The sequence below is a fragment of the Amblyomma americanum genome, chromosome 4 (genome assembly GCF_052857255.1).
Source record: "Amblyomma americanum isolate KBUSLIRL-KWMA chromosome 4, ASM5285725v1, whole genome shotgun sequence".
Classification (NCBI taxonomy): domain Eukaryota; kingdom Metazoa; phylum Arthropoda; class Arachnida; order Ixodida; family Ixodidae; genus Amblyomma; species Amblyomma americanum.
This window is the reverse complement of record NC_135500.1, coordinates 114,305,690-114,327,282: the sequence shown is the minus strand read 5'-3', so window position 1 is coordinate 114,327,282 and position 21,593 is coordinate 114,305,690. Positions and strand designations below refer to the sequence as shown.

General features: G+C 47.8%; 3 protein-coding genes across 12 annotated transcripts in view; all 3 read left to right on the top strand.

The window, feature by feature from the left end:
• Positions 1-2,852, top strand: part of LOC144128244 (uncharacterized) — a 28,373-nt gene extending 25,521 nt beyond the window's left edge. For all 5 annotated transcript variants that reach the window (XM_077661500.1, XM_077661498.1, XM_077661496.1 and 2 more), the window contains one exon: positions 1,870-2,852. The gene's annotated coding sequence lies outside the window, so the exon portion shown is untranslated. The remainder of the gene's footprint in view (positions 1-1,869) is intronic.
• A 10,933-nt stretch (positions 2,853-13,785) lies between these two features.
• LOC144128243 (uncharacterized) lies at positions 13,786-16,524 on the top strand. The gene has a single exon (XM_077661494.1). It carries the CDS (start codon positions 13,839-13,841, stop codon positions 16,512-16,514), a length of 2,676 nt encoding a protein of 891 aa, XP_077517620.1. The 5' UTR covers positions 13,786-13,838; the 3' UTR covers positions 16,515-16,524.
• A 1,070-nt stretch (positions 16,525-17,594) lies between these two features.
• Positions 17,595-21,593, top strand: part of LOC144128233 (uncharacterized) — a 68,821-nt gene continuing 64,822 nt past the window's right edge. For 4 of the 6 annotated variants that reach the window (XM_077661476.1, XM_077661475.1, XM_077661474.1 and 1 more), the window contains exon 1: positions 17,624-18,827. In XM_077661476.1, coding sequence (XP_077517602.1) covers positions 17,871-18,827 — 957 coding nt within the window. In that variant the 5' untranslated portion in view covers positions 17,624-17,870. Of the gene's footprint in view, positions 18,828-21,593 lie in introns of all 6 variants that reach the window. The other 2 variants (XM_077661482.1, XM_077661472.1) reach the window with 2 other exon arrangements.

Here is a 21,593-nt window from a genome sequence, read left to right as displayed (position 1 = left end):
TGTACATTACATGAAATGTGCAGAAAAGCAGATAGGTATAAGCAAGCATTGAATTTGCCTATGATGAGAGAGGGATTTGTCTTGATGTTGAAAAATATAGCTAACTTTTGAAAACAATTTTTTTTTTTTACATTTAATAGACTTTTCAGAGCAAAGCGGGCCGCTGCGGTGGCTGAGTGGTTATGGTGCTCAGCTGCTGGTCCGAAAGACACGGGTTCGATCCCGGCCGCAGCGGTCGAATTTCGCCTCCTTCTAGAGGCCCGTGTGCTGTGTAATGTCAGTGCACGTTAAAGAACCCCAGGTGGTCTAAATTTCCAGAGCCCTTCACTACGGCATCTCTCATAGCCTGAGTTGCTTTGGGATGTTAAACCCCTATAAAACATAAAACAAACTTTTCTGAGCAAATATTCTTTCAAAAAAATTGTTAGCACTTAATATAGTACACTGTAGAAGCTTGTATTTTTGCATTGTGAAAAATAAAAACTGTTCACTGGTGTCGTTTACTATTACATTTTCGCGCCCCATGTGCCTGCACAGGCTATGGTTCGTGCCATGAGAAACTTGTCTTAACCATCACTTTTCGATGAGAAGCTAGTTCGCACTTGCTAAGCGCCACCTGTCACCATGTCGTGGCACTGCACTTAGATTTTGCGAAGCAAAGCATGAATTATGAAGCGAGAACCTGTCCTACCCATAAGTGACTGTCTTGTTCATGCTGACAAGCAGGGGCCCCAGAACAGGGGGAGGGGGAGGAGGGGGGGGTGCCCCCTCCCCCTTCCCAACATTTTTCCAGGGGGGACAGCGCCCCCCCCACCCAGTCTCCAATTCCTTGCTTGCACTGGGATCAGATTTCTGACAATTGAAACACTTCAGTTCTAGGACTCTTTTAATGCAAACCACAGTGGAGCTGAACTACTTGGCTTCGTAGCCAGTTGTAAAGCATTTCGTATATGAGTAACATAAACCAGTCATGTCCCAACAGAAGTCGACTGTCTGACCCGTGTACATGATCATGATTACCAGAATTTAAACAAACTATGCACATACTTTTTTAATCAATTGATCACTCCTCATGTGCACATTTATAAAGCTGCCCATTTCAGTTCATTTTATATTGCCATGAATCTTTGCACCGTTTGATCGTTCGAATACGAAATCGCTGGCACACGGCTTTACCATTTTGTTTTGTAATGCTAGATGCAACCAGACTTATCTCCATTGATTGTGGCCACGTGCAAATGGTTACACATTTTTTCAGATTGTTGTAGTTGCTTTTGGTTCTTTATCTCGAAGGTTCCTTGCCAGCTTTAAATTGAGCACGGCCAAAAACTGCATGCATTCAGTTCGATGACCGCCGAATCATTCAGTTCTTAGTGGGCGGGAGTCAGCCCCTTAAACAGTTTCTGTTGGAAGTCTTTTCGTTGTCTTCCTGTCTGCTGGAGTGTCGTCACCACAACGTGACAGTTTTCATCAACCTTTGAACATTGAAAAATAAAAATGTATAAAATTTATTATGTAAATGAGCGTTAAATATATAACAAAATAAGCTCAAAGTCTTGCTGCCCCACTCAAAAAAAAGTTCCGGAGTCCCTGCTGACAAGTGCGACATGCGGGTATTGGCATGAATTCATGAAGTGAAAGCCACTTCTGCATGCAATGCATGGCTACCACCAGACTTGGAAATGAAGCAAATGCAGTCCTCGATGAGTACAGTTAACATAAGTTGCGCTTGTCGAAGTACTTTGTGTTTTTAAAAGATGGGTGTCTCTGAGACTCCTACAAGAAATGTGCTGAGTGGTCACAGCAGTGGACTGTTGTTTTAAGTTCACAAAAACTTCGTTCCTTTTTTTTCCCCCTTTCAATGCACAGGTAGCACGGGCTTTTCCTGGACAAAGCCAGCTTGCTGCATAAATGGCTCCAAGCGATGGGGCAAACGGAATTTAGGCCTAGCAAGCAGCAGACACTGTGCTCAGCCCACTTCAAGTCAAGCGATCTCGACGCCTGGCGGGAGCGGCAGAAGTACGACGCCAAAAGCATTCCGCAGAAACAGAAAATCAACAAGTGCGGCGCTTGGCAGTGGCAGCAGAAGCCCGCCATCGACAGCGCGCAGTGGAAACCGAAGAGGAACGCTGCATTCATTTAGAAAAAGTTGCCGAAGCTAAGTGTTTTACTCCGGGACGTGAGCAGACATGTAAGCGAACTTGATCAGCAGTACAGAGCAGGCCTAAGCATCTACTGCTGATGCATTCAGTCGATCGATTATGATCATTTTAAGTGTTCATTGCAAGAGCATGACTTGTCCCATTACTAGAAAAGCAGGCGGCTTTCATTCCATGTTTGCGAGATGGTCATAAAATAAGGTGAAGCTATAATGCAAGCAAATGGCACAGACAGGATGTGGAGGGGAGCAGAGGGGCTCCAGTTGTTTTGTGAGGGGGAAAACGCAAGTATTGCGCGCGAAGAAGAGAGGGCATCGCACTACCGGAAACAATGTAGACAGGACACGTAGGGGGCGCCAGACGTGTAAGGAGGAGCAGCGTTACTAGAACCAGTAAAAAGCTGGTTCTAGTAACATTGAGGAGGAGCATGCAGGTGCTGTATGAGGCGAGATGGCATCACGTTATCGTACACGTGACATCTCTGCTGCCTTTGGAGCACCATTTGCTCATTGGATTTCATCGCTGCTGGTTGTGTGGCGTGATTTCGTCGACCTGAAGCTGCTGCACCGGTAGTTTTGGTTAAATCTCCAAAAATAAAAACACGAGCAGAACAATATGACATGTTTGTTTGTTCAGGCATATTGTTTAATGTATAAACTGAAATGCTCTGTTAATAAAATGTATTAAAACTTGCTCACAGCAATCCGTTGCCTGCATCAGCTGCATATATTGCACCAGCTGCTTAAGTGGAGGAGGAGGAAAGAACTTTATTATCCAACAACAATTGCATTCTCCCACCCCTCTCGGCACTAGGCCGGGGAGGCAGGAGGCACCGCTTTACATGTTGGCTGGGAGGTCTTGTGTCCCGACGGCCTCTTCAGCCAGTCGGATGAGACGGAGCTGGAGCTCAGGGTCCGAACTACGCAGCAGGGTCTCCCAGGATTCTTTAGAAATCATGTTTAGCGCCCTCCCAGGAGAACTTGGGCATTCCCAGATTTAAATGGTCAAAAGACCCTCTCAACCCGCAGTGCATATACTCGTCTGATCTGACATCTGGGAACATATGGATCGCCAGGATCGGGTGTGGGTATGTGTATTTTTGGAGTAGTCTCCATGCGACTGCCTGCGTATTATTTAACGACGGGTCTGGTGCGAGTACCAGCCTACGTTCCAGTCTGTAATGTTAAGTAATTTCCCCATATCTTGCTATGCGTTCACTGCTCGCTCGCCCAAGGGGGTCCTTTCTAGCCCCGTGGTACAAACCTCGATCTAGTTCGTGAGCCGCCTAGTTGCCGGGGACGGCGGCATGTGCTGGTGTCCAGATCAACATAATTTTTCTTGCAATTTGTTGCTGGTCGACAATCTCTGCCCCCGCGCATGAGATTCTGCCTGCTCTAAAATTTTGGATGGCAGTGTTACTGTCGCTTATGATGAAATTGGCTTCAGTGCCGACGCATGCCAATGCTACCGCAACTTCCTCTGCCACTGCAGCGGAGTGAAGCAGCTGTAATGCAATTCCGCGGCCATCTACTACCGTGGCTACCGAAGTAAGAAAAAAAAAGTGGGGACACACCATGCTTGCACTTATGCCAATATAACAACTTGTGGCCTGACTGCCTGGTCAGCCTAGCCATGATGTGTAAAATATCATGCCCAGCGAAAGTTACCAGGGTGAATATCTCTCACCGACATCACCACAGTACAGGTTCGAAAGGAAGAATGCCAAAGGTGCAATATGTCGCAGCACGTGCGGTTATGCCATGCTCACGGTGCATTTACTTTGCACAATTCTTTTCAGCATTGGAAGCCTCTCAAATGTGAACTATGCCTGTTTTATATACAGCTAGTCGGACCTTATATTTCAGTGAGATTGTCTCTGAGCAAGGAGTATTCCATTTTCGGTTTCATGTCAGCGAGATTCAACACAGCCGCCGAGTGAAACTATACACATCTTTAAATTTCAGCATATCGTCGTGTGCTTCGACAGAGATGCACGAGAAAACATTCTTCCAGCACAGACAAAATCCATTTGCCTTGAAGCCAACATATGTGCCTGTGATATCAGTTTGCATAGTAACAGAAATATAAAATAAGTTGCATTAGCACATTCAGATGCATCCTGAATGATACTTTTATTTGTACCCTGGTTGCACGGCCTTTGTTGTAAAAGTGGCATGATATATTTTTAAAACGGGTGGTTTCTGTTAGGTGTGCACATACGTAAGGCTACAGTTTTGTTACGAATGCAAAACAAAGTGTGTGGAGTATCTTAAATTTATTCTTTTTTGTGTCTGTGGCAGGTTTCACTGCTATAAGGTCTCCTTGCTGACTCGAACAAAGTGGCAAGGTGACTCAAAAAAATGGAAAGTCATCGAGGTTGTTTTTTTTTCCCATCTTCCTCCTCGCCCGGCATGTCACCTGCTATGCGTGGCGCAGAGGCGTGGAGCGCCCAGCACATGTGGTTTTTTGCGAGCTGCCGTTGCTCTGTACATGACTGCAGTCAAACAATAATTACATTACGGCAGCTTTTTTCTTCGAAGCTAAGCACTATCTTGGAGAATGCGTTTTGTCTGATGCGAAATTAACTTGTTAATATCGTGAAACAGTTGTGTGTCAATGCCGTCGACTTGCTCACCAGCGCTCTTTCTTGCTTTGATCAATGGCTTGTGTTTTGTTGCGTGTACTCCAGTGCATAGTTTCCATTATGTAAACAGACCAGGTAAAGTTTCTTGAGCGTATGGGTGCACTCAAACCTTAGAAAGGAACGCAGTGAATGTCATGTTTGCTGCGATGCTGTGCAGATTGCCTGCATTGCATGCTGAAAGCTGATTAGCTTGAGCAGTGTATTCACTGAGTTCCTGAAGTCTCACTGCTCACGGTGAAATGGGGTAGTGAACTCGGAATACAAGCAAACTTCCTCAGTAGTCGTCCTATCTTTCCTATCTCTTTCTTACAACTCTCCGCCGCCGCAGTGGCTCGGTGGTTATGGCGCTCGGCTGCTGGCCCGAGAGACGTGGGTACGATCCTGGCCACAACAGTCGAATTTCGATGGAGGTGAAATTCTAGAGTCCCGTGTACTGTGCGATGTCAGTGCACGTTAAAGAACCCCAGGTGGTCGAAATTTTCGGAGCCCTTCACTACGGCGTCCCTCATAGCCTGAGTCGCTTTGGGATGTTAAACCCCCATAAACCAATCTTACAACTCTCCTGTCTACTCTTCTCGTCTCGGTTTTTTCACTTTTCTTTGGCGGCGAGGGTTAACCTTGTGTGGCCAACCACTCTGAGTTGCGTCATATTTGGTTATAGTTGGGGTGTACAGCTGGCGTGTGCAGGACTTGCAAGTACCTGCCCCGTCCCCTCGTTGGGCTCCATTGTGGGTGGCTGGCCCCGTAGCCGAAAAACACACTTATTCTATGGCTAACCTTCTCTCAGCAACAGAGGGTGATCGAGATAACCCAACAGTTTATGCAGAAAAAGAAGCAAAGTTTTCCAAAATTTCCTGTCATACATAGTGAACAAACAGAGAAATCAGCTAGGATAATCAGCTAGGATTCATTGTTGAAAAATGCCTGACAGGTGCCTTGGGCTTAGGCTACAAGGTTACAAAAATGTCCACTGGAGACCTCTTGCTCGAAATCCAACACTCAAAACTTTCCAACATTGTGTCCATGGGTGACATACCTGTCTCCATCACTGCCCATCGATCCCTGAACACAGTCCGTAGCGTAATTTCAGAAAATGATTTCCTTCACCTCACTGAACAAGAAATCAAAGAAGGGCTTGCTGAGCAAAGCGTCGTTGATGTCCACAGGATCGAAATAAGAAAAGAGGGCAAAGAAATCCCAACAAAACACATAGTCTTGACATTTGCACATAGTACTCTCCCAGACCCAATTGAAGTGGGTTGTCTAAAAATTAATGTGAGACCCTACATTCCTAACCCTTGGCAATGCTTTAACTGCCAGAGGTTCGGCCACGGTTCACAGAGTTGCCGCAGTCGCAAAACTTGCACGAAATGGGCTTCAAAAGATCACCACTCTGATGACTGCGACAGCGCCCCACGCTGCACAAACTGTGAAGGAGACCATGCTGCATACTCCAGGTTGTGTTCGTCCTGGAAGAAAGAAAAAGAAATAATCACACTGAAAACTACTGAAAATATTTCTTTCAAAGAAGCAAGAAGGCGATGCACAAAAACAAGCACATTCTCCTTCACCGCAAAAACAAAGTTCGCTGATGTGGTGCGTGGGCGCGGCACACCACAGCAGGCTTTGGCACCTGCCCAGGCCTCTCGCAAAGAGCCTGCGGCGGGGTCATCCACGCCCCTGGATGGAGTAGCTAAGACTACACCCCAACCCAAAGAGAGGCCTCGCAGACCCCTGTGTCCATTTCCCTCAAGACCTCCATCCACAGGCCGTGGTCTAACGTCCACGTGCCCTCTGCACGGTCGTCCAGCGCCTCTGCGTAGGTGATGGACACGACCCAGGGCAGCCCCATGCCGTCCACGTTGGCTGGTCAGCGGAGCTCTCTGGATCGGTCAAAAAGAGACACGCTCTGATTTACGGGGCTGTAAACAATTTGATCTAGTTTTTCACTGCATAGAAACACAAAATTAAGATGGCTTTCATAATTTTATGGAACTGTAGAGGACTTCTGAACGACTACAGCGACATAAAAGATATCCTAGGAGCACACGCTCCTGTCGCTTTATGTCTACAAGAGACAAATTTGGGGCCTCTAAAAATAATTTTCCCAAGAATTATACTGTTTTCCATCGGGACCGAGAGCAGGCGAACAGGCTGTCAGGAAGTGTTGCCATCACAGTGAAAAACGGTGTCCCGGCTCGTGAGCTAAAACTGAAAACGACTTGAAGCTGTAGCAGCCACTCTGCTTGCACACAAAACCATAACAGTGTGCGCTGTATATAATGAGCCACAGCTGAAGGTAACATTCCATGACTTGGAGGTTCTTTTAGAGCAGCTGCCAGAGCCATACCTGGTAGTTGGAGACCTTAATGCACATTCTTGTTTTTGGGAAGCGAGAAAACTGACGCTAGAGGGCAGCTTATAGAGGATTTTATTCTAACCACTAATGCCTGTCTGCTAAACTCTGGTAAACCTACATACTGTTCCCCAACCTATGGGAAAATGATTGTTTTAGATTTATCTTTTAGTTCACCGTCTGTTTTTAGTGATTTTTACTGGAGTGTATTAGATAATCCATGTGGAAGTGATCATCTCCCTGTAATAATAAGTCTGTCATCCTCGCCAACAGTTATTCCAACAAAACCACGGCGTTGGAGACTATATTTAGCCGACTGGGCATTGTTTACAAACAGTCAGTTTAGAGGTTACAATTCTAGAAAATCATAGCGTAGATAAGATTAATGAAATGTTCAATACATGCATTCTTTCTGCTGCATATGTATCAATTCCAAAATCCACTGGAGTGGTGCGCCAGCACCACAAAGTGCGGTACTCACGAGAATGTAAGGAGGCAAAGAAACAACAGAATAAAGCCTGAGGTGAGGAGTCTTTCGGAGATACCCAACACACAAGAACTTTACTTTTTTTTTCAAAAAGGCGAGAGCATAAGCATGGATTATTAGGCGCAAGGCCGAGAAAACATCATGGCAAGCTTATGTCTCTTCCATAAACAGCTCAACCACATAAAAAAAAAAATGTGGAAGCAGGTGAGAAAATTAAATGGCAGTTTCTCACCATTCACAATTCCTCTTTTGACGACACCTGGCACACAGACAAGCATAAGGGAATGGTCATTTCTATACTCTGTTTCATGCATAGCAGGCAACACAGCACAGGCTGAGGAAGTAGTGCGTCGGCGAAGCAATATTACTCCGCCAAGTATCATTCACCCTTCTCGAAACCTCGGTGAGTTTAGACGAAAACAGAGAAAGGTGTAAAACGAATTGCTGGCACTGAAAATTACGATCAAATCTGTGAGGTGCTGAGTACTTGAACTCTTCGGTTATATTTATCAGTGAGTGTGAACTACTTTTTAGACGTGAATGGACTAAAGACGATTCGCCCTATCTGCCGCGTATCAGGCCGCCAAAGTCATTCTCACTTCTCGAAGTCTTGATGAGTTGGAGGACGAAAATGTGACAAGAGGTAAAGCGGAGTCCAGGAGATTGCCATTCAAGGCACTTAAAGGGACACTGAGGAGAAATTTAAGTTGGCTTGTATCGATAGAATAGCAGCTCCTGATCACAAAAACGCCACTCTTACTGAAAACAAAGCTTTTGTAATGTAGAAAATAGCAAAAACTAAAATACAGGTGTCGCCGCCACAGGCCAATCTCGCAAGTACAAGCGTGATGACTTCCTAGGACAAGAGGCGCCACCTTGGAGGAATTTTCCTTACTTCAAGGAAACCACGAATCTCTGAGGCTGGCAAAGGAAGGTTGCGCACTGCACCGCTAGCTGCCAGAAATCACGGAGTCTGCGTTTACGTCACGTATCACGTCACTCCGTTCTGAGACTTCATAAGAGTTGCTGTGGCGTCATAAGAGTTCCCTGAGTTTGAATCAGAGCTGCGGGAAAAACTTTTTCATCTTCGAATCCGAATTTCTTTGAAATAAATGCATCTTTCGCTCCCAGACAACCGGCAACAACGCCATGAAATGCCGAACTATCAGATTTTGCTAACAAAAAAAAAATGATAGAGTTCTCCTCAGTGTCCCTTTAAGATCTGTCACAACGAAATATGCTTGTGCTCACTTCAGTTTTAGGGCGACCCACATTTTGGGCGCGGACTTTTCCTGTGCAAAGATAGCATTGCCTGCTATGTATGAAACGGAGTATAAAATACAAAAATATGGCCAAAAAACCGACTCCCCACAAGTGGAGGTGCTAATGAACAATACAATAGATTAATTACCCTCAATGAAATCACTAGAGTACTGTCTGCCGGAAAAAAAACTGCTCCAGGGCCCAACCAAATACACTATGAAATGCTGACAAATCTTTCCCAGCCTGCTGTAGAGGCACTTTTAAGATTCTTTAACAAAGTATGGGTATCGGGGAAATACCCGAAGCTTGGAAGAAAGCAAATATTGTACCATTTCTTAAACCTGAGAAGCCACCATCATCTCCTAGCAGTTATATACTCATAGCCCTTACCAGCTGCCTAGCCAAGTCCTTTGAAAGTGTCCTAAATATAAGATTAACTTTTGTCCTTAAATCTTATGAACTTCTCGACAGCCACCAGTGCGGTTTTCAAAAGGGATGCTCCACAACAGATCACCTAGTTCGTCTGGAAAATGCTGTCCGAGAGGCTTTTGTTCATAAACAACACTGTCTTGCTATGTTTTCTTATTTCGAGAGGGCATACGAGACGGCCTGGAGGTTCGAGATTCTTCATGACCTTGCTGAGTTTGGCATCCGAGGCAGAATGTTGACTTGCTTAAAAGACTTCTTATCCAACCGTTCATTCCATGTGCGCCTAGGTACAACCCTTTTGAGGAATTTCATCCAGGAAAAGGGAGTACCTTAGGGGTGTATTTTAAGCACTACTCTCTTTGTTGTAAAAATGTACTCTCTCAGTAAAATAATCCCAAGCTCCGTTATGTACTCAGTCTATGGAGATGACCTTCAAAGAGCTTGTACATCCTCCAGTGTATCAACATGTGAACGACAAATACAATTAACAGTAAATAAACTGGCAACATGGGCGGACAGAAAAGGTTTCCGGTTTTCCCCACAGAAATCGGTGGCAATTCTGTTCTCACTCAAACGAGGCATATATACAGATCCCACCCTACACCTGAGCGAAATAGAGTTACCCATGAAAAATGAACATAAATTTCTAGGTATAACATTTGACAGAAAGCTCACTTTCCTGCCTCACATTAATGCGTTGAAAAATAAAGCCTCTCAATCCCTGAGCATATGCAAAATACTTTCCCAAAACCACTGGGGTTCCGATAGGACATGTCTTCTAGAAATTTATCACTCTGTAATATGCTCTACCTTAGATTATGAATGTATAGTGTATGGCTCAGCAAGACCATCGTATCTTAAATGACTGGATCCGGTACATATTTAAGGCTTGCTTCTTTCCACTGGTGCATACAGGACGTCGCCCATGAACAGTCTGTATCTAGAAACAAACGAACCATCACTTAAAGACAGAACTATGCTCACGTGTTCATATATACTAAAAACCCGTTCAGTACCTATACACATCTGTCGCCAAATAGTCACAAAGTGCACATCCAGAATACTGTTTAACAACGAACCGCAAAGTACCAGGCCCCTGCTCTTGCGTTTTGAAGAGCTGTGCCAAAATCTCGGCATACTAGACGCATTGCTTGGTACTGCTGGAAGATGAGATCCACTGCCGCCATGGTACAATTTCCCGCAAATCTGTGATCTCACTCTTACACATTTCAGCAAAAAACAAACTCCACAACAGCATATAATGCAAGAATTTTTTTGCACTCTAGGAAAAATACAGTACTTGCACACCTTTTTATACAGATGGCTCAAAAACAGATTTTTACGTTGGAAGTGCAGTGGTACAAGGGAGTTGCAATCAGATAGTAAGCCTACCACAGTGTGCAACAATCTTCACTGCCAAATGTTACGCTGTCTATGTAGCCATTGAACAAATAGTAAAGGAGAACCTCACCAACAGTATTATTTACACTGACTCCCTAAGTTTGCTTACAGCTCTCCACTCTAGAAATGCACTCACTCCTATATTTGGTGACATCGTACAGAACATAGTAACAGCCACAGCTAAAGGACAAAACATAAAACTCTGCTGGGTATCCAGTCGTATCGGAATTAAAGGCAACGAGAGAGCAGACTTATGTGCTGCTCAAGCACGTTACAAGGAAATCAAGAAAGTAAATATTCCACTAAAAGATTTCATTAACTTAATACATTGTTACATAAGACAGAAATGGCAGTCCATGTGGAACAACGAAGTAAATAACAAACTACAGAATGTAATACCAGTTATAAGTGAATGGAAGTCCTGTACCCACCAGGAACATTTTAAGGAAGTGATTATCTGCCGTCTTTGTATAGGACACACACACCTCATACACAATTTTTTACTGACAAAACAAGATCAACCTGTTTGCGAAGAATGCAGAGGTGAAGTTACGATTAACCACATTTTAGTTTCTTGTGTGAGAGTGGAAAAAGTACTTTACTCAATTTTATAACGAATGCATTCCTTTTCATCCTGCACTGCTTTTAGGAGATGATGCAATTACTGATATATCATGTTTTTAGCTTTCTTCAGGAAACGGAATTTCTCAAGAGAGTAAATTTTTTTACCCACTGGCCTGTTTGAATTTTAGTACACCTCAGCCACTTTCTCATGCTTGAGAAGAAGGCTGAGGCTTTTATTTTGATTGGTTGGGAGCCTCGATATCCTTGCCCAGCCAAGGATAGCTACTGAGGCTACCCAGCCCTCTTTAAAGCTTTTACTAGTAGCCATTTCTAAACTGTGTGTGTGTGTTCACTGGGTATAGTGTTAATGTTTGAGGGCCTCTACACCAGGGATGATTTTTGCATTTCTATGTGTGTGTGTGCGTGCGTGCAAACATTTGGAGCGGCCCGTCGCGGCCTACGTGATCTGTTTAGCCCTGCGACCGACAAAAAATTGGCTTCGCGCGGAACCGTTATGTGCGCGCAGGAGCCCAGACGCACGCACACACTTGGCCTTCGCGCGCCGGCCGCGCAAGGTAAATACAGTATTGTGCGTTTTTATCGCTGACGCTTTCAAAAATTTCCCCGCCTCAACCGCTGGCTCGTTTGCGGTGAAACTGCACACAGAGCTTGCGTATTATGGTAACTTATGTATCGTAGCAAGTTTGACAATGGTACTTATTAAGTTCAGGCGCACATAATGCGAAAACGTAAGCGTCTACGAGAGATCGGCGAGCCAAAACCCGCAGACGACGCTTTTTCGCTGAGAACCGGCAGTGGCGCCATCTGTTTCGGGCAGTGGAAACCGTCACGACAAGGCCGCCGAGGCGAGCATTGCAAACAATTCAGGAGCGTAAATTGCTGGGCTAGTTGGTTCATAATGTTGTCAGGGTGGTTTAATGTCAGGGTGGTTAAATGTGGTGGTTTTCTTTGAAATAAATCAGTTGCAAGTCCAGCGGTGTGGTGTGTGTACCTCCTTTTCTTGTCCTGCGTCTGTGTTCCGCTGGTTCCGCCCTGACAACATTGCAAACAATATTCTTTAAAAGGTAAAGCCTCGTTAAATCATTTGTTCTGATCTTTTTCCGCTTAATTAGTCGAAAATGTTGTAAGCGCTTCAGTAGAAGCAGACGAAACTACAGGAACGGCATATTCAAACGGCCCGCGCTCCTTGCAACGCTCTCCTCGACGGCCTTGACGTGACGCTTTGCGCTACCGCAAACAGATGGCGCTACTGCCGCTACTGCCGCCCGTACACTACCTGGCAGCCACAGCTCGCCAAGCAGCAAAAGAAGTGGCACTCGCGGCTCGCTCTTTTTTAGAGTGGAGGCGGGAACCTCGGAGCGGACGACCCAACCGACTGCATCCGAAAGCGCCGGCCCTGAAGAGCGGTCGGCCGGCCCTAGGAAAACACACACCCCGTCGACAAGTGGAACTGGCCGGGAAGAAACCGAACACAGCCGATGCGGTCGGGGCAGCGGGACCAGCCCCAGCAGACCAAGGTGTCCGGGCGAGCTCCGGAACAAGGACAGGCCTCACACAGGCGCCTTCACCTTGGGACCAACCGATGTATTGGGAACAGCTGCCCCCCAGGACGCAGCTGCCGCTGTCGGCGGCCCCATGGCATCTGGGCACGATGCGGAGCAATGTGATGACATCGCACGGTGGCCCAACCCCTCTCCAGGCGACGCCGCACCTCTCGCAATTGGCTCACCCGGGGGGAGTGCCCGGCGACCTTTTCCAGATGGTAGGCGACTTCGTCCGACACCACATACGGCAGCAGTGGCCGCGGCAAGCGCAGTAAGGGGCGCGCAGCAGCGTCGCCGCCCAGCACCTCGGCGCAAGGAGCAAAGAAGCTTCAGAGTTGGCTTTCTCAATCTGCACGGCGCTCGACGAGAACAAAAGTGGGCGGAACTGTACAGCGCGCTTCGGACAGAGGAAGTATCCGTATACGCGGTTGCCGAAACCCACCTCCGCGATCTCGAGGAGCCTCCCATCGACCCGAGCTGGTGTTGGGCGGGAAAGAACAGATTGGGTGAAAGTCGGAAAGGTGGAGGTGTGGGAGTGATGTGGCGCCGTGATTTGGAGTGGCAGGCGCAAGAGTGCAGTGATCGTGTGGGTCATGACGAGGCATGCTGCGACCACTTATGGGTGGTAGGCGATCTTCTTGGGGTCCCCACAGCGCTATGCGTGGTATATCTTTCCGTACGCAGCAGTCGTCCGGACACTAACCGTGGTTTAGTGGAGTGCGTGTGCAGAGACGCTCACCTGGTTGCAAAGGACAGGGAGGTGATCATTCTTGGGGACTTCAACGGCCACCTCTCTGAGCTTGACGGATACACTGACGCTAACGGTGACCTTCTCCTCTGGCTGGCGGAACAGCTCCAGCTCAACATCGCCAATCTAGACTCGAGATGCAACGGTCAATATACTTGGTGCGCCAGAAACAGTGCAACATGTATTGACTATGCGCTGGTATCGCCTCGTCTTCTGAGCCTTATGCAGCACCTCCACATTGATGAAGAGGGGTTGGTTAGCATGGGCAGCGACCATAATCGCCTGCGTCTGGACTTCACCCACACACATCGTCGGAAAAACAGACCCCAACGGTCGAAAGCTCTCTACCTTCCGGTAAGGCAGATGGAGGTCGTCGCCAAGGAATTCGAAGAGAGCCAGAGGCGGCTAGGAGCCGCTACATACGGCGAGTACATGGAAGCCTTGCGTGCGATAATGCGCTCACATATGGTCCACAAGGGACATAGGCAAGCCTACAAGAAGCCATGGTGGGACAGGCAGGTGGCAGAGGCATGGCAAGCGCGCCGGGACGCGAACCGCGCCCATCGCAGGGCGGTGAAAGATAAGGACCAGGGCGCAGCAGCAGTGGCGTGGGACATGTACCTGAAACGCAAACATGAAATGCAATCACTGGTGCAGGCAAAGTTGGCTGCCGCAAATCTCAAGGAAATGCAAACCCTGCGGGCAGAGGGCAAGTCGGCGGCTCAGAAATTCTGGCGGTATGTCAGCTCCCTGGACAGGGAAAGGGTGGGGCCAACAGAAATGGTCGATAGTGCCACGGGACAGCCCATCACCGACCTGCAACAACACGTCACGGACTACTTGTCAGGCCTCTATGGGCCACCAGCCTGCATGCCTGAGGACAAGCTTGAAGGGTCATCGCCCTCAGCTCCATCCCAGGACCAACCAGATATCGCATGGGAGGTCACACTGCCAGGCATGAACCGGGCACTGGGCCGCATCAGCGCTTGCACAGCCACGGGACCCGATGGAATACCAGCTCGCCTACTAAAACTACTCGGTCCAAACTCGAGAGAACAGCTGGCCGAGTTGTTTACCACCATTATTAACGGCGGAGACATACCCGAGGACTGGCGCAATGGCAGGGTGGTGCTCCTGCTGAAGCCCGGCGGTAATGCGGCCCACATCGGCGACTACCGGGCACTCACGGTCACTAGCGTGGTGTACCGAGTTTTCATGCAAGTCTTGAAAGCGTGGATCAGCGGATGGGCAGAATCAGCGCACGTCCTAACGGAGCTGCAGAATGGGTTTCGTCCGGGCAGACGGCTAGAAGACAACCTCTTCGTACTCACCAGCTGTACAGAAATTGCCAGGAAGGAAGGCAGGAGACTCATCTGCTGCTTTCTGGACGTCGAAAAGGCCTATGATAACGTCCCGCACGAAACTCTCTTCCATCGCCTTGGTACTCTGGGAATGGCACCACCACTTCTCGAGACGATAAAGAGGTTGTACAGGGAAAACGTAGTCACAGCCGTTTTTGGCAATGTGCATTCGGAACGGGTCTACGTACACAGGGGGCTTCGGCAGGGATGTCCATTGTCTCCCCTCCTCTACCTCCTGTATGTGGCCGGACTGGAAAAGGCACTCCTGCAGGCAAACCTGGGATTCGGCCTTAAGTACAGCACCACAGGAATTGACAACTCCAGCCGACTGCCGGGTCTTGCCTTTGCTGATGATTTGGTAATCATGGGAGAAAACACAGAGGATGTGCAAAAAATGCTAGACATTTGTGCCGCGGAGCTGCGAAGCCTTGGCCTCAAGTTCAACCAGCGAAAATGCAGGGTTGTTCAGCTGGCAGGCGAGGCGAATGATCAGCTATCGCTGACGTTGAATGAAGAGACCCTGACAGTCGACAGATCGTATAAATACCTGGGCATAAATTTCTGTGCTGAGACTGACATGTTCAGACTGCACGAGGCTAAGGTCCGTCAATCTGCACTTCGAGCGCAATGCATCCTCCGACGTCGGTGCCTGTGGGGGTGCCACCAGTACACCATGGTCCGCGACCTCTGGAAGCTCGCGCACGTGCCAGGACTCACATTCGCCAACGCGGTGGTCTGCCTCCCATCAGCCACCAGAAATTGGTTAGAGCGCAGACAAACAGAGGTCGGCCGCACTGCAGTCGGATGTCATGGACGGGTGGCCAATGCAGCCATTCAAGGCGACCTGGGATGGTCTAGTTTTGAGGCAAGGGAGGCATGCAGCAAGCTGGAGTACCGCGGTCGACTGCAGTTCATGAGCCACAACCGATGGGCAAGGCGGGTCTTTGAATACCTAGCTGCGACATGCCTACGCACTACATGGGTGAAGCGCCTCCACAAGATAGAAGGCAAGTATGGACTTTTCCAGACACCCATAAGTGCCGAATCGGCAACGGCATGGAAACAGGAGGCAAGGAGACGGGTCCAGGAAAAAGAGAATCGCCAATGGCTGCAGGCGCTCGCGGAAAAACCGACACTGGCAGTGTACCGCGAGTGCAAAAACAGCATCGGACCTGAAAAGATTTTTGACAACGGCCTGGGTAGCGCATTGCTGTTTGAGGCCCGTGCCGGAGCGCTGCGAACACTGGTGTACCGCCGTCACTTCGACGCAACACCAGAATCACAGGCAGCAATATGCCGAGCGTGTGGCGACGCGGAGGAAACCATCGAGCACCTGGTGATGTCGTGCCAGAGACTCCATCCAATGCCGACAGAGGGCACCACATTCCCACAGGCGCTCGGGTTTCACGGTCCTGCAGCGGACGACGAAGGAGACAGCTCCAAGGTCAAGAGCGAGGGGGTGCTGCGAACCAAGCGTCGACTAACTCTTTGGTGGAGCACTGTGTTTAAAAGCGCGAAGCCGCAGAGTCGGAAGTGAACGAGGTCGATGAGCGAACCCCCCCCCCCCCCCCCATCCACCTCCTGACTTTAGCCTTTGCGTGTTTTTTTCTTTTTTTCTTTTTTTTCTTTCATTTTCTCTTTTTTTCTCTTTTCTTTTTTCTTTTTTCTTCTTTTTCCATTTTTTGTGCGTTTTATCTTTCTTTCTCCCCTTGTGTGCTTCGATCTTCTTGTTTTTTTTTGTTTTTTTCTTGGCCGGGCGCCCAACCTAGTGGTGCCCACCCGTTACAAAGGGCAAGGCCTCAAGTATCTATCTATCTATCTAGCGAAAAAGCGTCGTCTGCGGATTTTGGTTGCCGATCTCTACGTAGACGATTATGTTTTCGCATCATGCACGGCTCAACTAAGTAAGTACCGTTGTCAAACTTCCTACGATACAAAAGTTACCATAATACGCAAGCTCTGTGTGCAGTTTCACCGCAAACGAGCCAGCGGTTGAGGCGGGGAAACTTTTGAAAGTGTCAGCGATATTATTATTAATTGGTTTTTTTTGGGGAAAGGAAATGGCGCAGTATCTGTCTCATATATCGTTGGACACCTGAACCGCGCCGTAAGGGGAGGGATAAGAGAGGGAGTGAAAGAAGAAAGGAAGAATTAGGTGCCGTAGTGGAGGGCTCCGGAATAATTTCGACCACCTGGGGATCTTTAACGTGCACTGACATCGCACAGCACACGGGCACCTTGTGCTGTGCGATGTCAGTGCACGTTAAAGATCCCCAGGTAAAAACGCACAATACTGTATTTACATGTAACGCGCGTGTCCTGTCACGGGAGAGAAACGAAACAAAAACAGTTGAACCACATGACGGCAGTGCTTTAGCAGCTGTCTTCGATTAATGCAGATCACAGACTTCGCGTCTCGAAGTCAGTTTTCGATCTTCTGTGAAGAGCATGCTCCCATCTTTTTTATAGTCGACGGGGTCTTTCTGCGGCCCGACGAGTCATCGATCGGATACGCTGCTATTGCACGAAACAGACGATGCGCAGCGGCTTTCGCGGGCGGGAGCAGCAGCGGCCAGAAGCGGCGGCGAGCGCAGCGCCACTAGTTCGCGCGACAGCTACGGACACCTCTCTGTGGGCGGCAGTAGCTCTATGGTGGGCGGAGCTGTGGAGCATGTGCGGTCAACGTTCGGCTGGCCGCTACATGTGCCGTGTCGTACGGGTCGTACGTTGCCATGGGGGAAATGGTGCGTGCTTCGTCCTTGAGTAAAGTGAACTTATTACGGAAGCGGAGCTGGCGTAGTCGGAAGTTTCCATTGCGCATGGGTGCCTCTAGGAGCAGTGCGGATGTGCTGCTGTCATGTGGTGTACACGGGCGCTTGGTGTCTCCTAACACATGTGCGCGATGGAGCCGGTAACGTCTACTGGTGCGGGGCTTTCTTCCACAGAGTTTCTTAATCCAGCAATATTTTTTTCTGAGCCTGCGCTTTTCCCGAATTCCGATGTGCCATCTACGTCGACGGGTGCTCGACCACGAGGGAGACCACGTAAAACGGAGGAAGAGAAGGCGCAGACCAAGGCCCGGCGTGCTGAAGCTATGCGTCTTAAGCGACGGGAGGATCCTGAACTGCGTGCACGAGAGGTGAGAGCGATGCAACAGCGGCGCCTCATGGATCCGAACTTCAAAGCAAAGGAAGCTGCAGCCAAGCGACGTAGGCGCGAGGAGAAACGGCGCAAGCTTGAGGAGTCTGCACAACAGCGAGGCAGGGAAGCAGAGGACAAACATGAGAAACGACAAGCTGTTGCTGAGCAGACAGCGAGACGGGCCGAGCATCTTGAAGTTCGCGCGTGTAGAGCGGCGGCTAGGCGTCACCAGCGCCAGGTTGATGCTAGTTTGCGAGTCCGTGAAGCTGACGCCAAGCGTCAACGACGACAGCGGGATCCGCAGTTGCGAGCTAGGGAGGCCGAAGCCCGAAGAACGCAGCGGCGGGAACGCGATCCGGAGTGGCGAGCTAGAGAAACTGAAGCGAAACGATTGAAACGACGGGCCGACGCAGAACGAGCCCAGCAGGAGCGGTCAAGCCAGCACGTGGCGAACATGTTTGAGCGTCGTTTCACTGAGAATCCGTTGGGGTGCTCAGTGTGCGATCGGCTTTATTGGCATAAGGCCGACATGGCTAAGCCTTTGCCCGAGGCTCTTGCCAACGCCGATGCATTTCCGACTGGTGTGTCTGGATTCAAGGTGTGTCACACTTGCTTGCAGGACATCAGGCGAGACAGTCTTCCGAACTTCGCCCCCACGAATGGATATGTGCACCCTTCCAAGCCAGCGGACTCGCCAAAGCTTGATCTGGTAAGTGAGCGCCTTTTGCTCCCGACAGTACATTTAGAGTTCTGTTCAGGTATAACGGATTGAGGACGAATATACTAAATATCATTTCTATGCGGCAAAGTAGCACCATGCAAAATTCTCCATTATTTAAAGCTTCGTGGTGACCATTAGTGTGAAGTAACTAGCCTTGTACACAGTACAGAAAATTAACTGATAACAATTACAATTCCTTTGTCTGAAATGTAACTGATTTCAGTGGTCAGTTAAAGCCCATGAAAAGTAACTGAAAAATTAAAGAAGTAATTGATTACAGCTATTATTTTTCATCCATCTTTTATTTTAGCATAAATATACATGGACGAGAATGGCTGGTGTGGCATGCAGAACCTACTTTGGTAATTTCACCTGCAGTACTCTTTTTTTCTCAGAATTTTTTTCCCATTTCCTTTTGAACATGTCAGCAGCGACACTGGAGAGAATCTTGATGCATGTGTTGGGGAAAGTGTGTTGCTGTAACATACAAAGACCCATAATCTGCTTCGGTCTCCTTTTATACAATAAACGCTTATTCTCTCTCTCACTTGCAAACTACCTAATTTACACAGAGCGTCAGGCTTTGCTGTTGTCCGTCCTCGAAGGGTACAAAGCCCAAGCTCACTAAACATGAAATTCCTCCGTGGTGCCATGGTGAAATGTGAAACATGCAACGTGGGGCTAGTCAAATGCGTGCTGCTCGGGCTTGCATGTGCTGAAATCCTCTCGCACGCAGCTCGATCATTGTACTTCTAATGCAGGAAAATTCAGTGCAACATCAGTGTTTTCCACCAAGTTCTGGTTCTCGAAGTTATACCACTGGCCTGGTTCTTGAAGTTATACCGCTGGTTACAACTTTTTTGGAAAAAAAAAATACAAATTACTAGTCACTGATTACTGAAAAAAAAAATGGATTGCTGAGGCCTTTCACCTTACAAATAATAATGCATTAAAAAATTCGAAGAAATTTTAATTTATGTCAAGTAATCACTTGTAATGTATTACATGCAAGTCTTGAAGTGACATATTATTCCACGATGATGCGAGTAGCTTCCTGATTTACTGTCTTTGCTACATAGATACCAAGTTCAAAGCTGTCCGTGCTACTTTTTCTCTTCTGTTTCTCTTTACTGCCGTATATTCATTTGCCATGTTTGTTTCATTGATGTCACTAAGTGTAATCTTCGACAAATTTGAACGGGTTTCTGTGGTGATGCAGCAGTGAAGCTGTCCTGCCACACGAATCAGGTTACAGGTTAGATTTTTGGTTTGAAGAGGTGCATTTTTGACACAGACCAAGTTCAGGAACTCCAGTCAACACATCATTTTAAAACACATCAAACAACTTCACTCTGTTGAAATGAATCCATGGTACTTTACTACATGCCTCATTGCCTGTGCTGCATTGGCGTGGTACACAGCATAATTTCAAATTGTCCTTCTCGTAAGACCCTGCGTACATTTCACTGAACGACTTTTACTACACTTTCAGTTTAGACATCATTTCTGCAGCTTAAGTGGCATTGGATATTGGAGAATGCTCACTGCGCTCTCACACAGTCCCACTATAGGGCTGCACTGGGCAGCCTTCCAAGTTCATTGCTTGTCTTAATCATCTTCCCACTCCCAGCCTCCAAATAACTCCCCAGGGTTTCTCATGCTCCATAGTGAGATTATTTGTTATCTTGACAAGTATATATTTAACGAAATATATGTCAATAAAAACTGCAGGTTTCTGAATGCATGAATGAGACCCATGACTCAGAGAATAGAGAAAAGACTGATAGCCCTATACACAGAAAGTTTTTGTATAGGAACTTCCAGGCCTCAGAAATATATTTAACGCTTATAACAAGGGGAGCATTGCTCAGGTCTAAAAATGCGAGCATATGTGGCTTAGGTCAGAGCTACCTAGCTGTCTTGAGTCAGGATCTGGTTGAAACCAGCTGACTTTCAAACTGCGAACTGAGTATTCCAGAAGTTTCTCTTGCAGGTTTATTAGCAGACTGACAACGGTGCCAAGGTGCTTTTGTAGTCTCACTTCGCAGATGTAGTACGTGGTATTCTGAGTCATCAGGCTTAAAAGACCACTAGGAAGGCCTGTAGTGTCCTCTTCACTGTGGCAGTGTGCCTTCATTCGGGTACACAGGTGTTAGAAAACACTGAGTTAAGTACCTGCTGAGCAGTGCCTTCACTTCGCAGCTCCAGTGCTGAAGGCGCAGTGCATCAGCATTTTCAACTGGGTGATCACGCTCGTGCTGGTTGGCTCAGCTCGTGACTGCACATAGAGAAAGAGGCCCAGCAAAGGGATGTGTAATTCTTTAGGTGTTTTTGTTCACCACAGCCTCTCGCACTTCGTGTTGCATCAGCTCGTCACATTGTTCCAGTCGGCATGGCGACTGCCAATTTTTATCTCACAGCAATGTGGGAGAAGGAAAAAAGCAAATTTAAGATCCCACATACATTTTGTGATGATGATAGTGAATTTTTATGGCACAAGGGCATCTGCGGCCAAAGAGCGCCATGGAACAAGGTATTTTTCATCTGCTCAAGGTGGGGCCAAAGACCCATTTCCCAAGCATTGCACCCTGATTAAGCCGAGCACCTGGCTAGGGGAAACTTGTACTCATTGTATCACCAGTGGGTACCCGCCGGCACTGCGGATCGAGCCCCGCATGCATGCTGGAGGTGCGGGTAAACACAGGGGTATACATACATTTTGTATCGCCTACTGAACAAAACTATTGCTCAGCG

Bases quoted from the DNA above. Each gene is read 5' to 3' on its own strand.
- LOC144128243 (XM_077661494.1), top strand. From the start codon at position 13,839: ATGCAGCACCTCCACATTGATGAAGAGGGGTTGGTTAGCATGGGCAGC.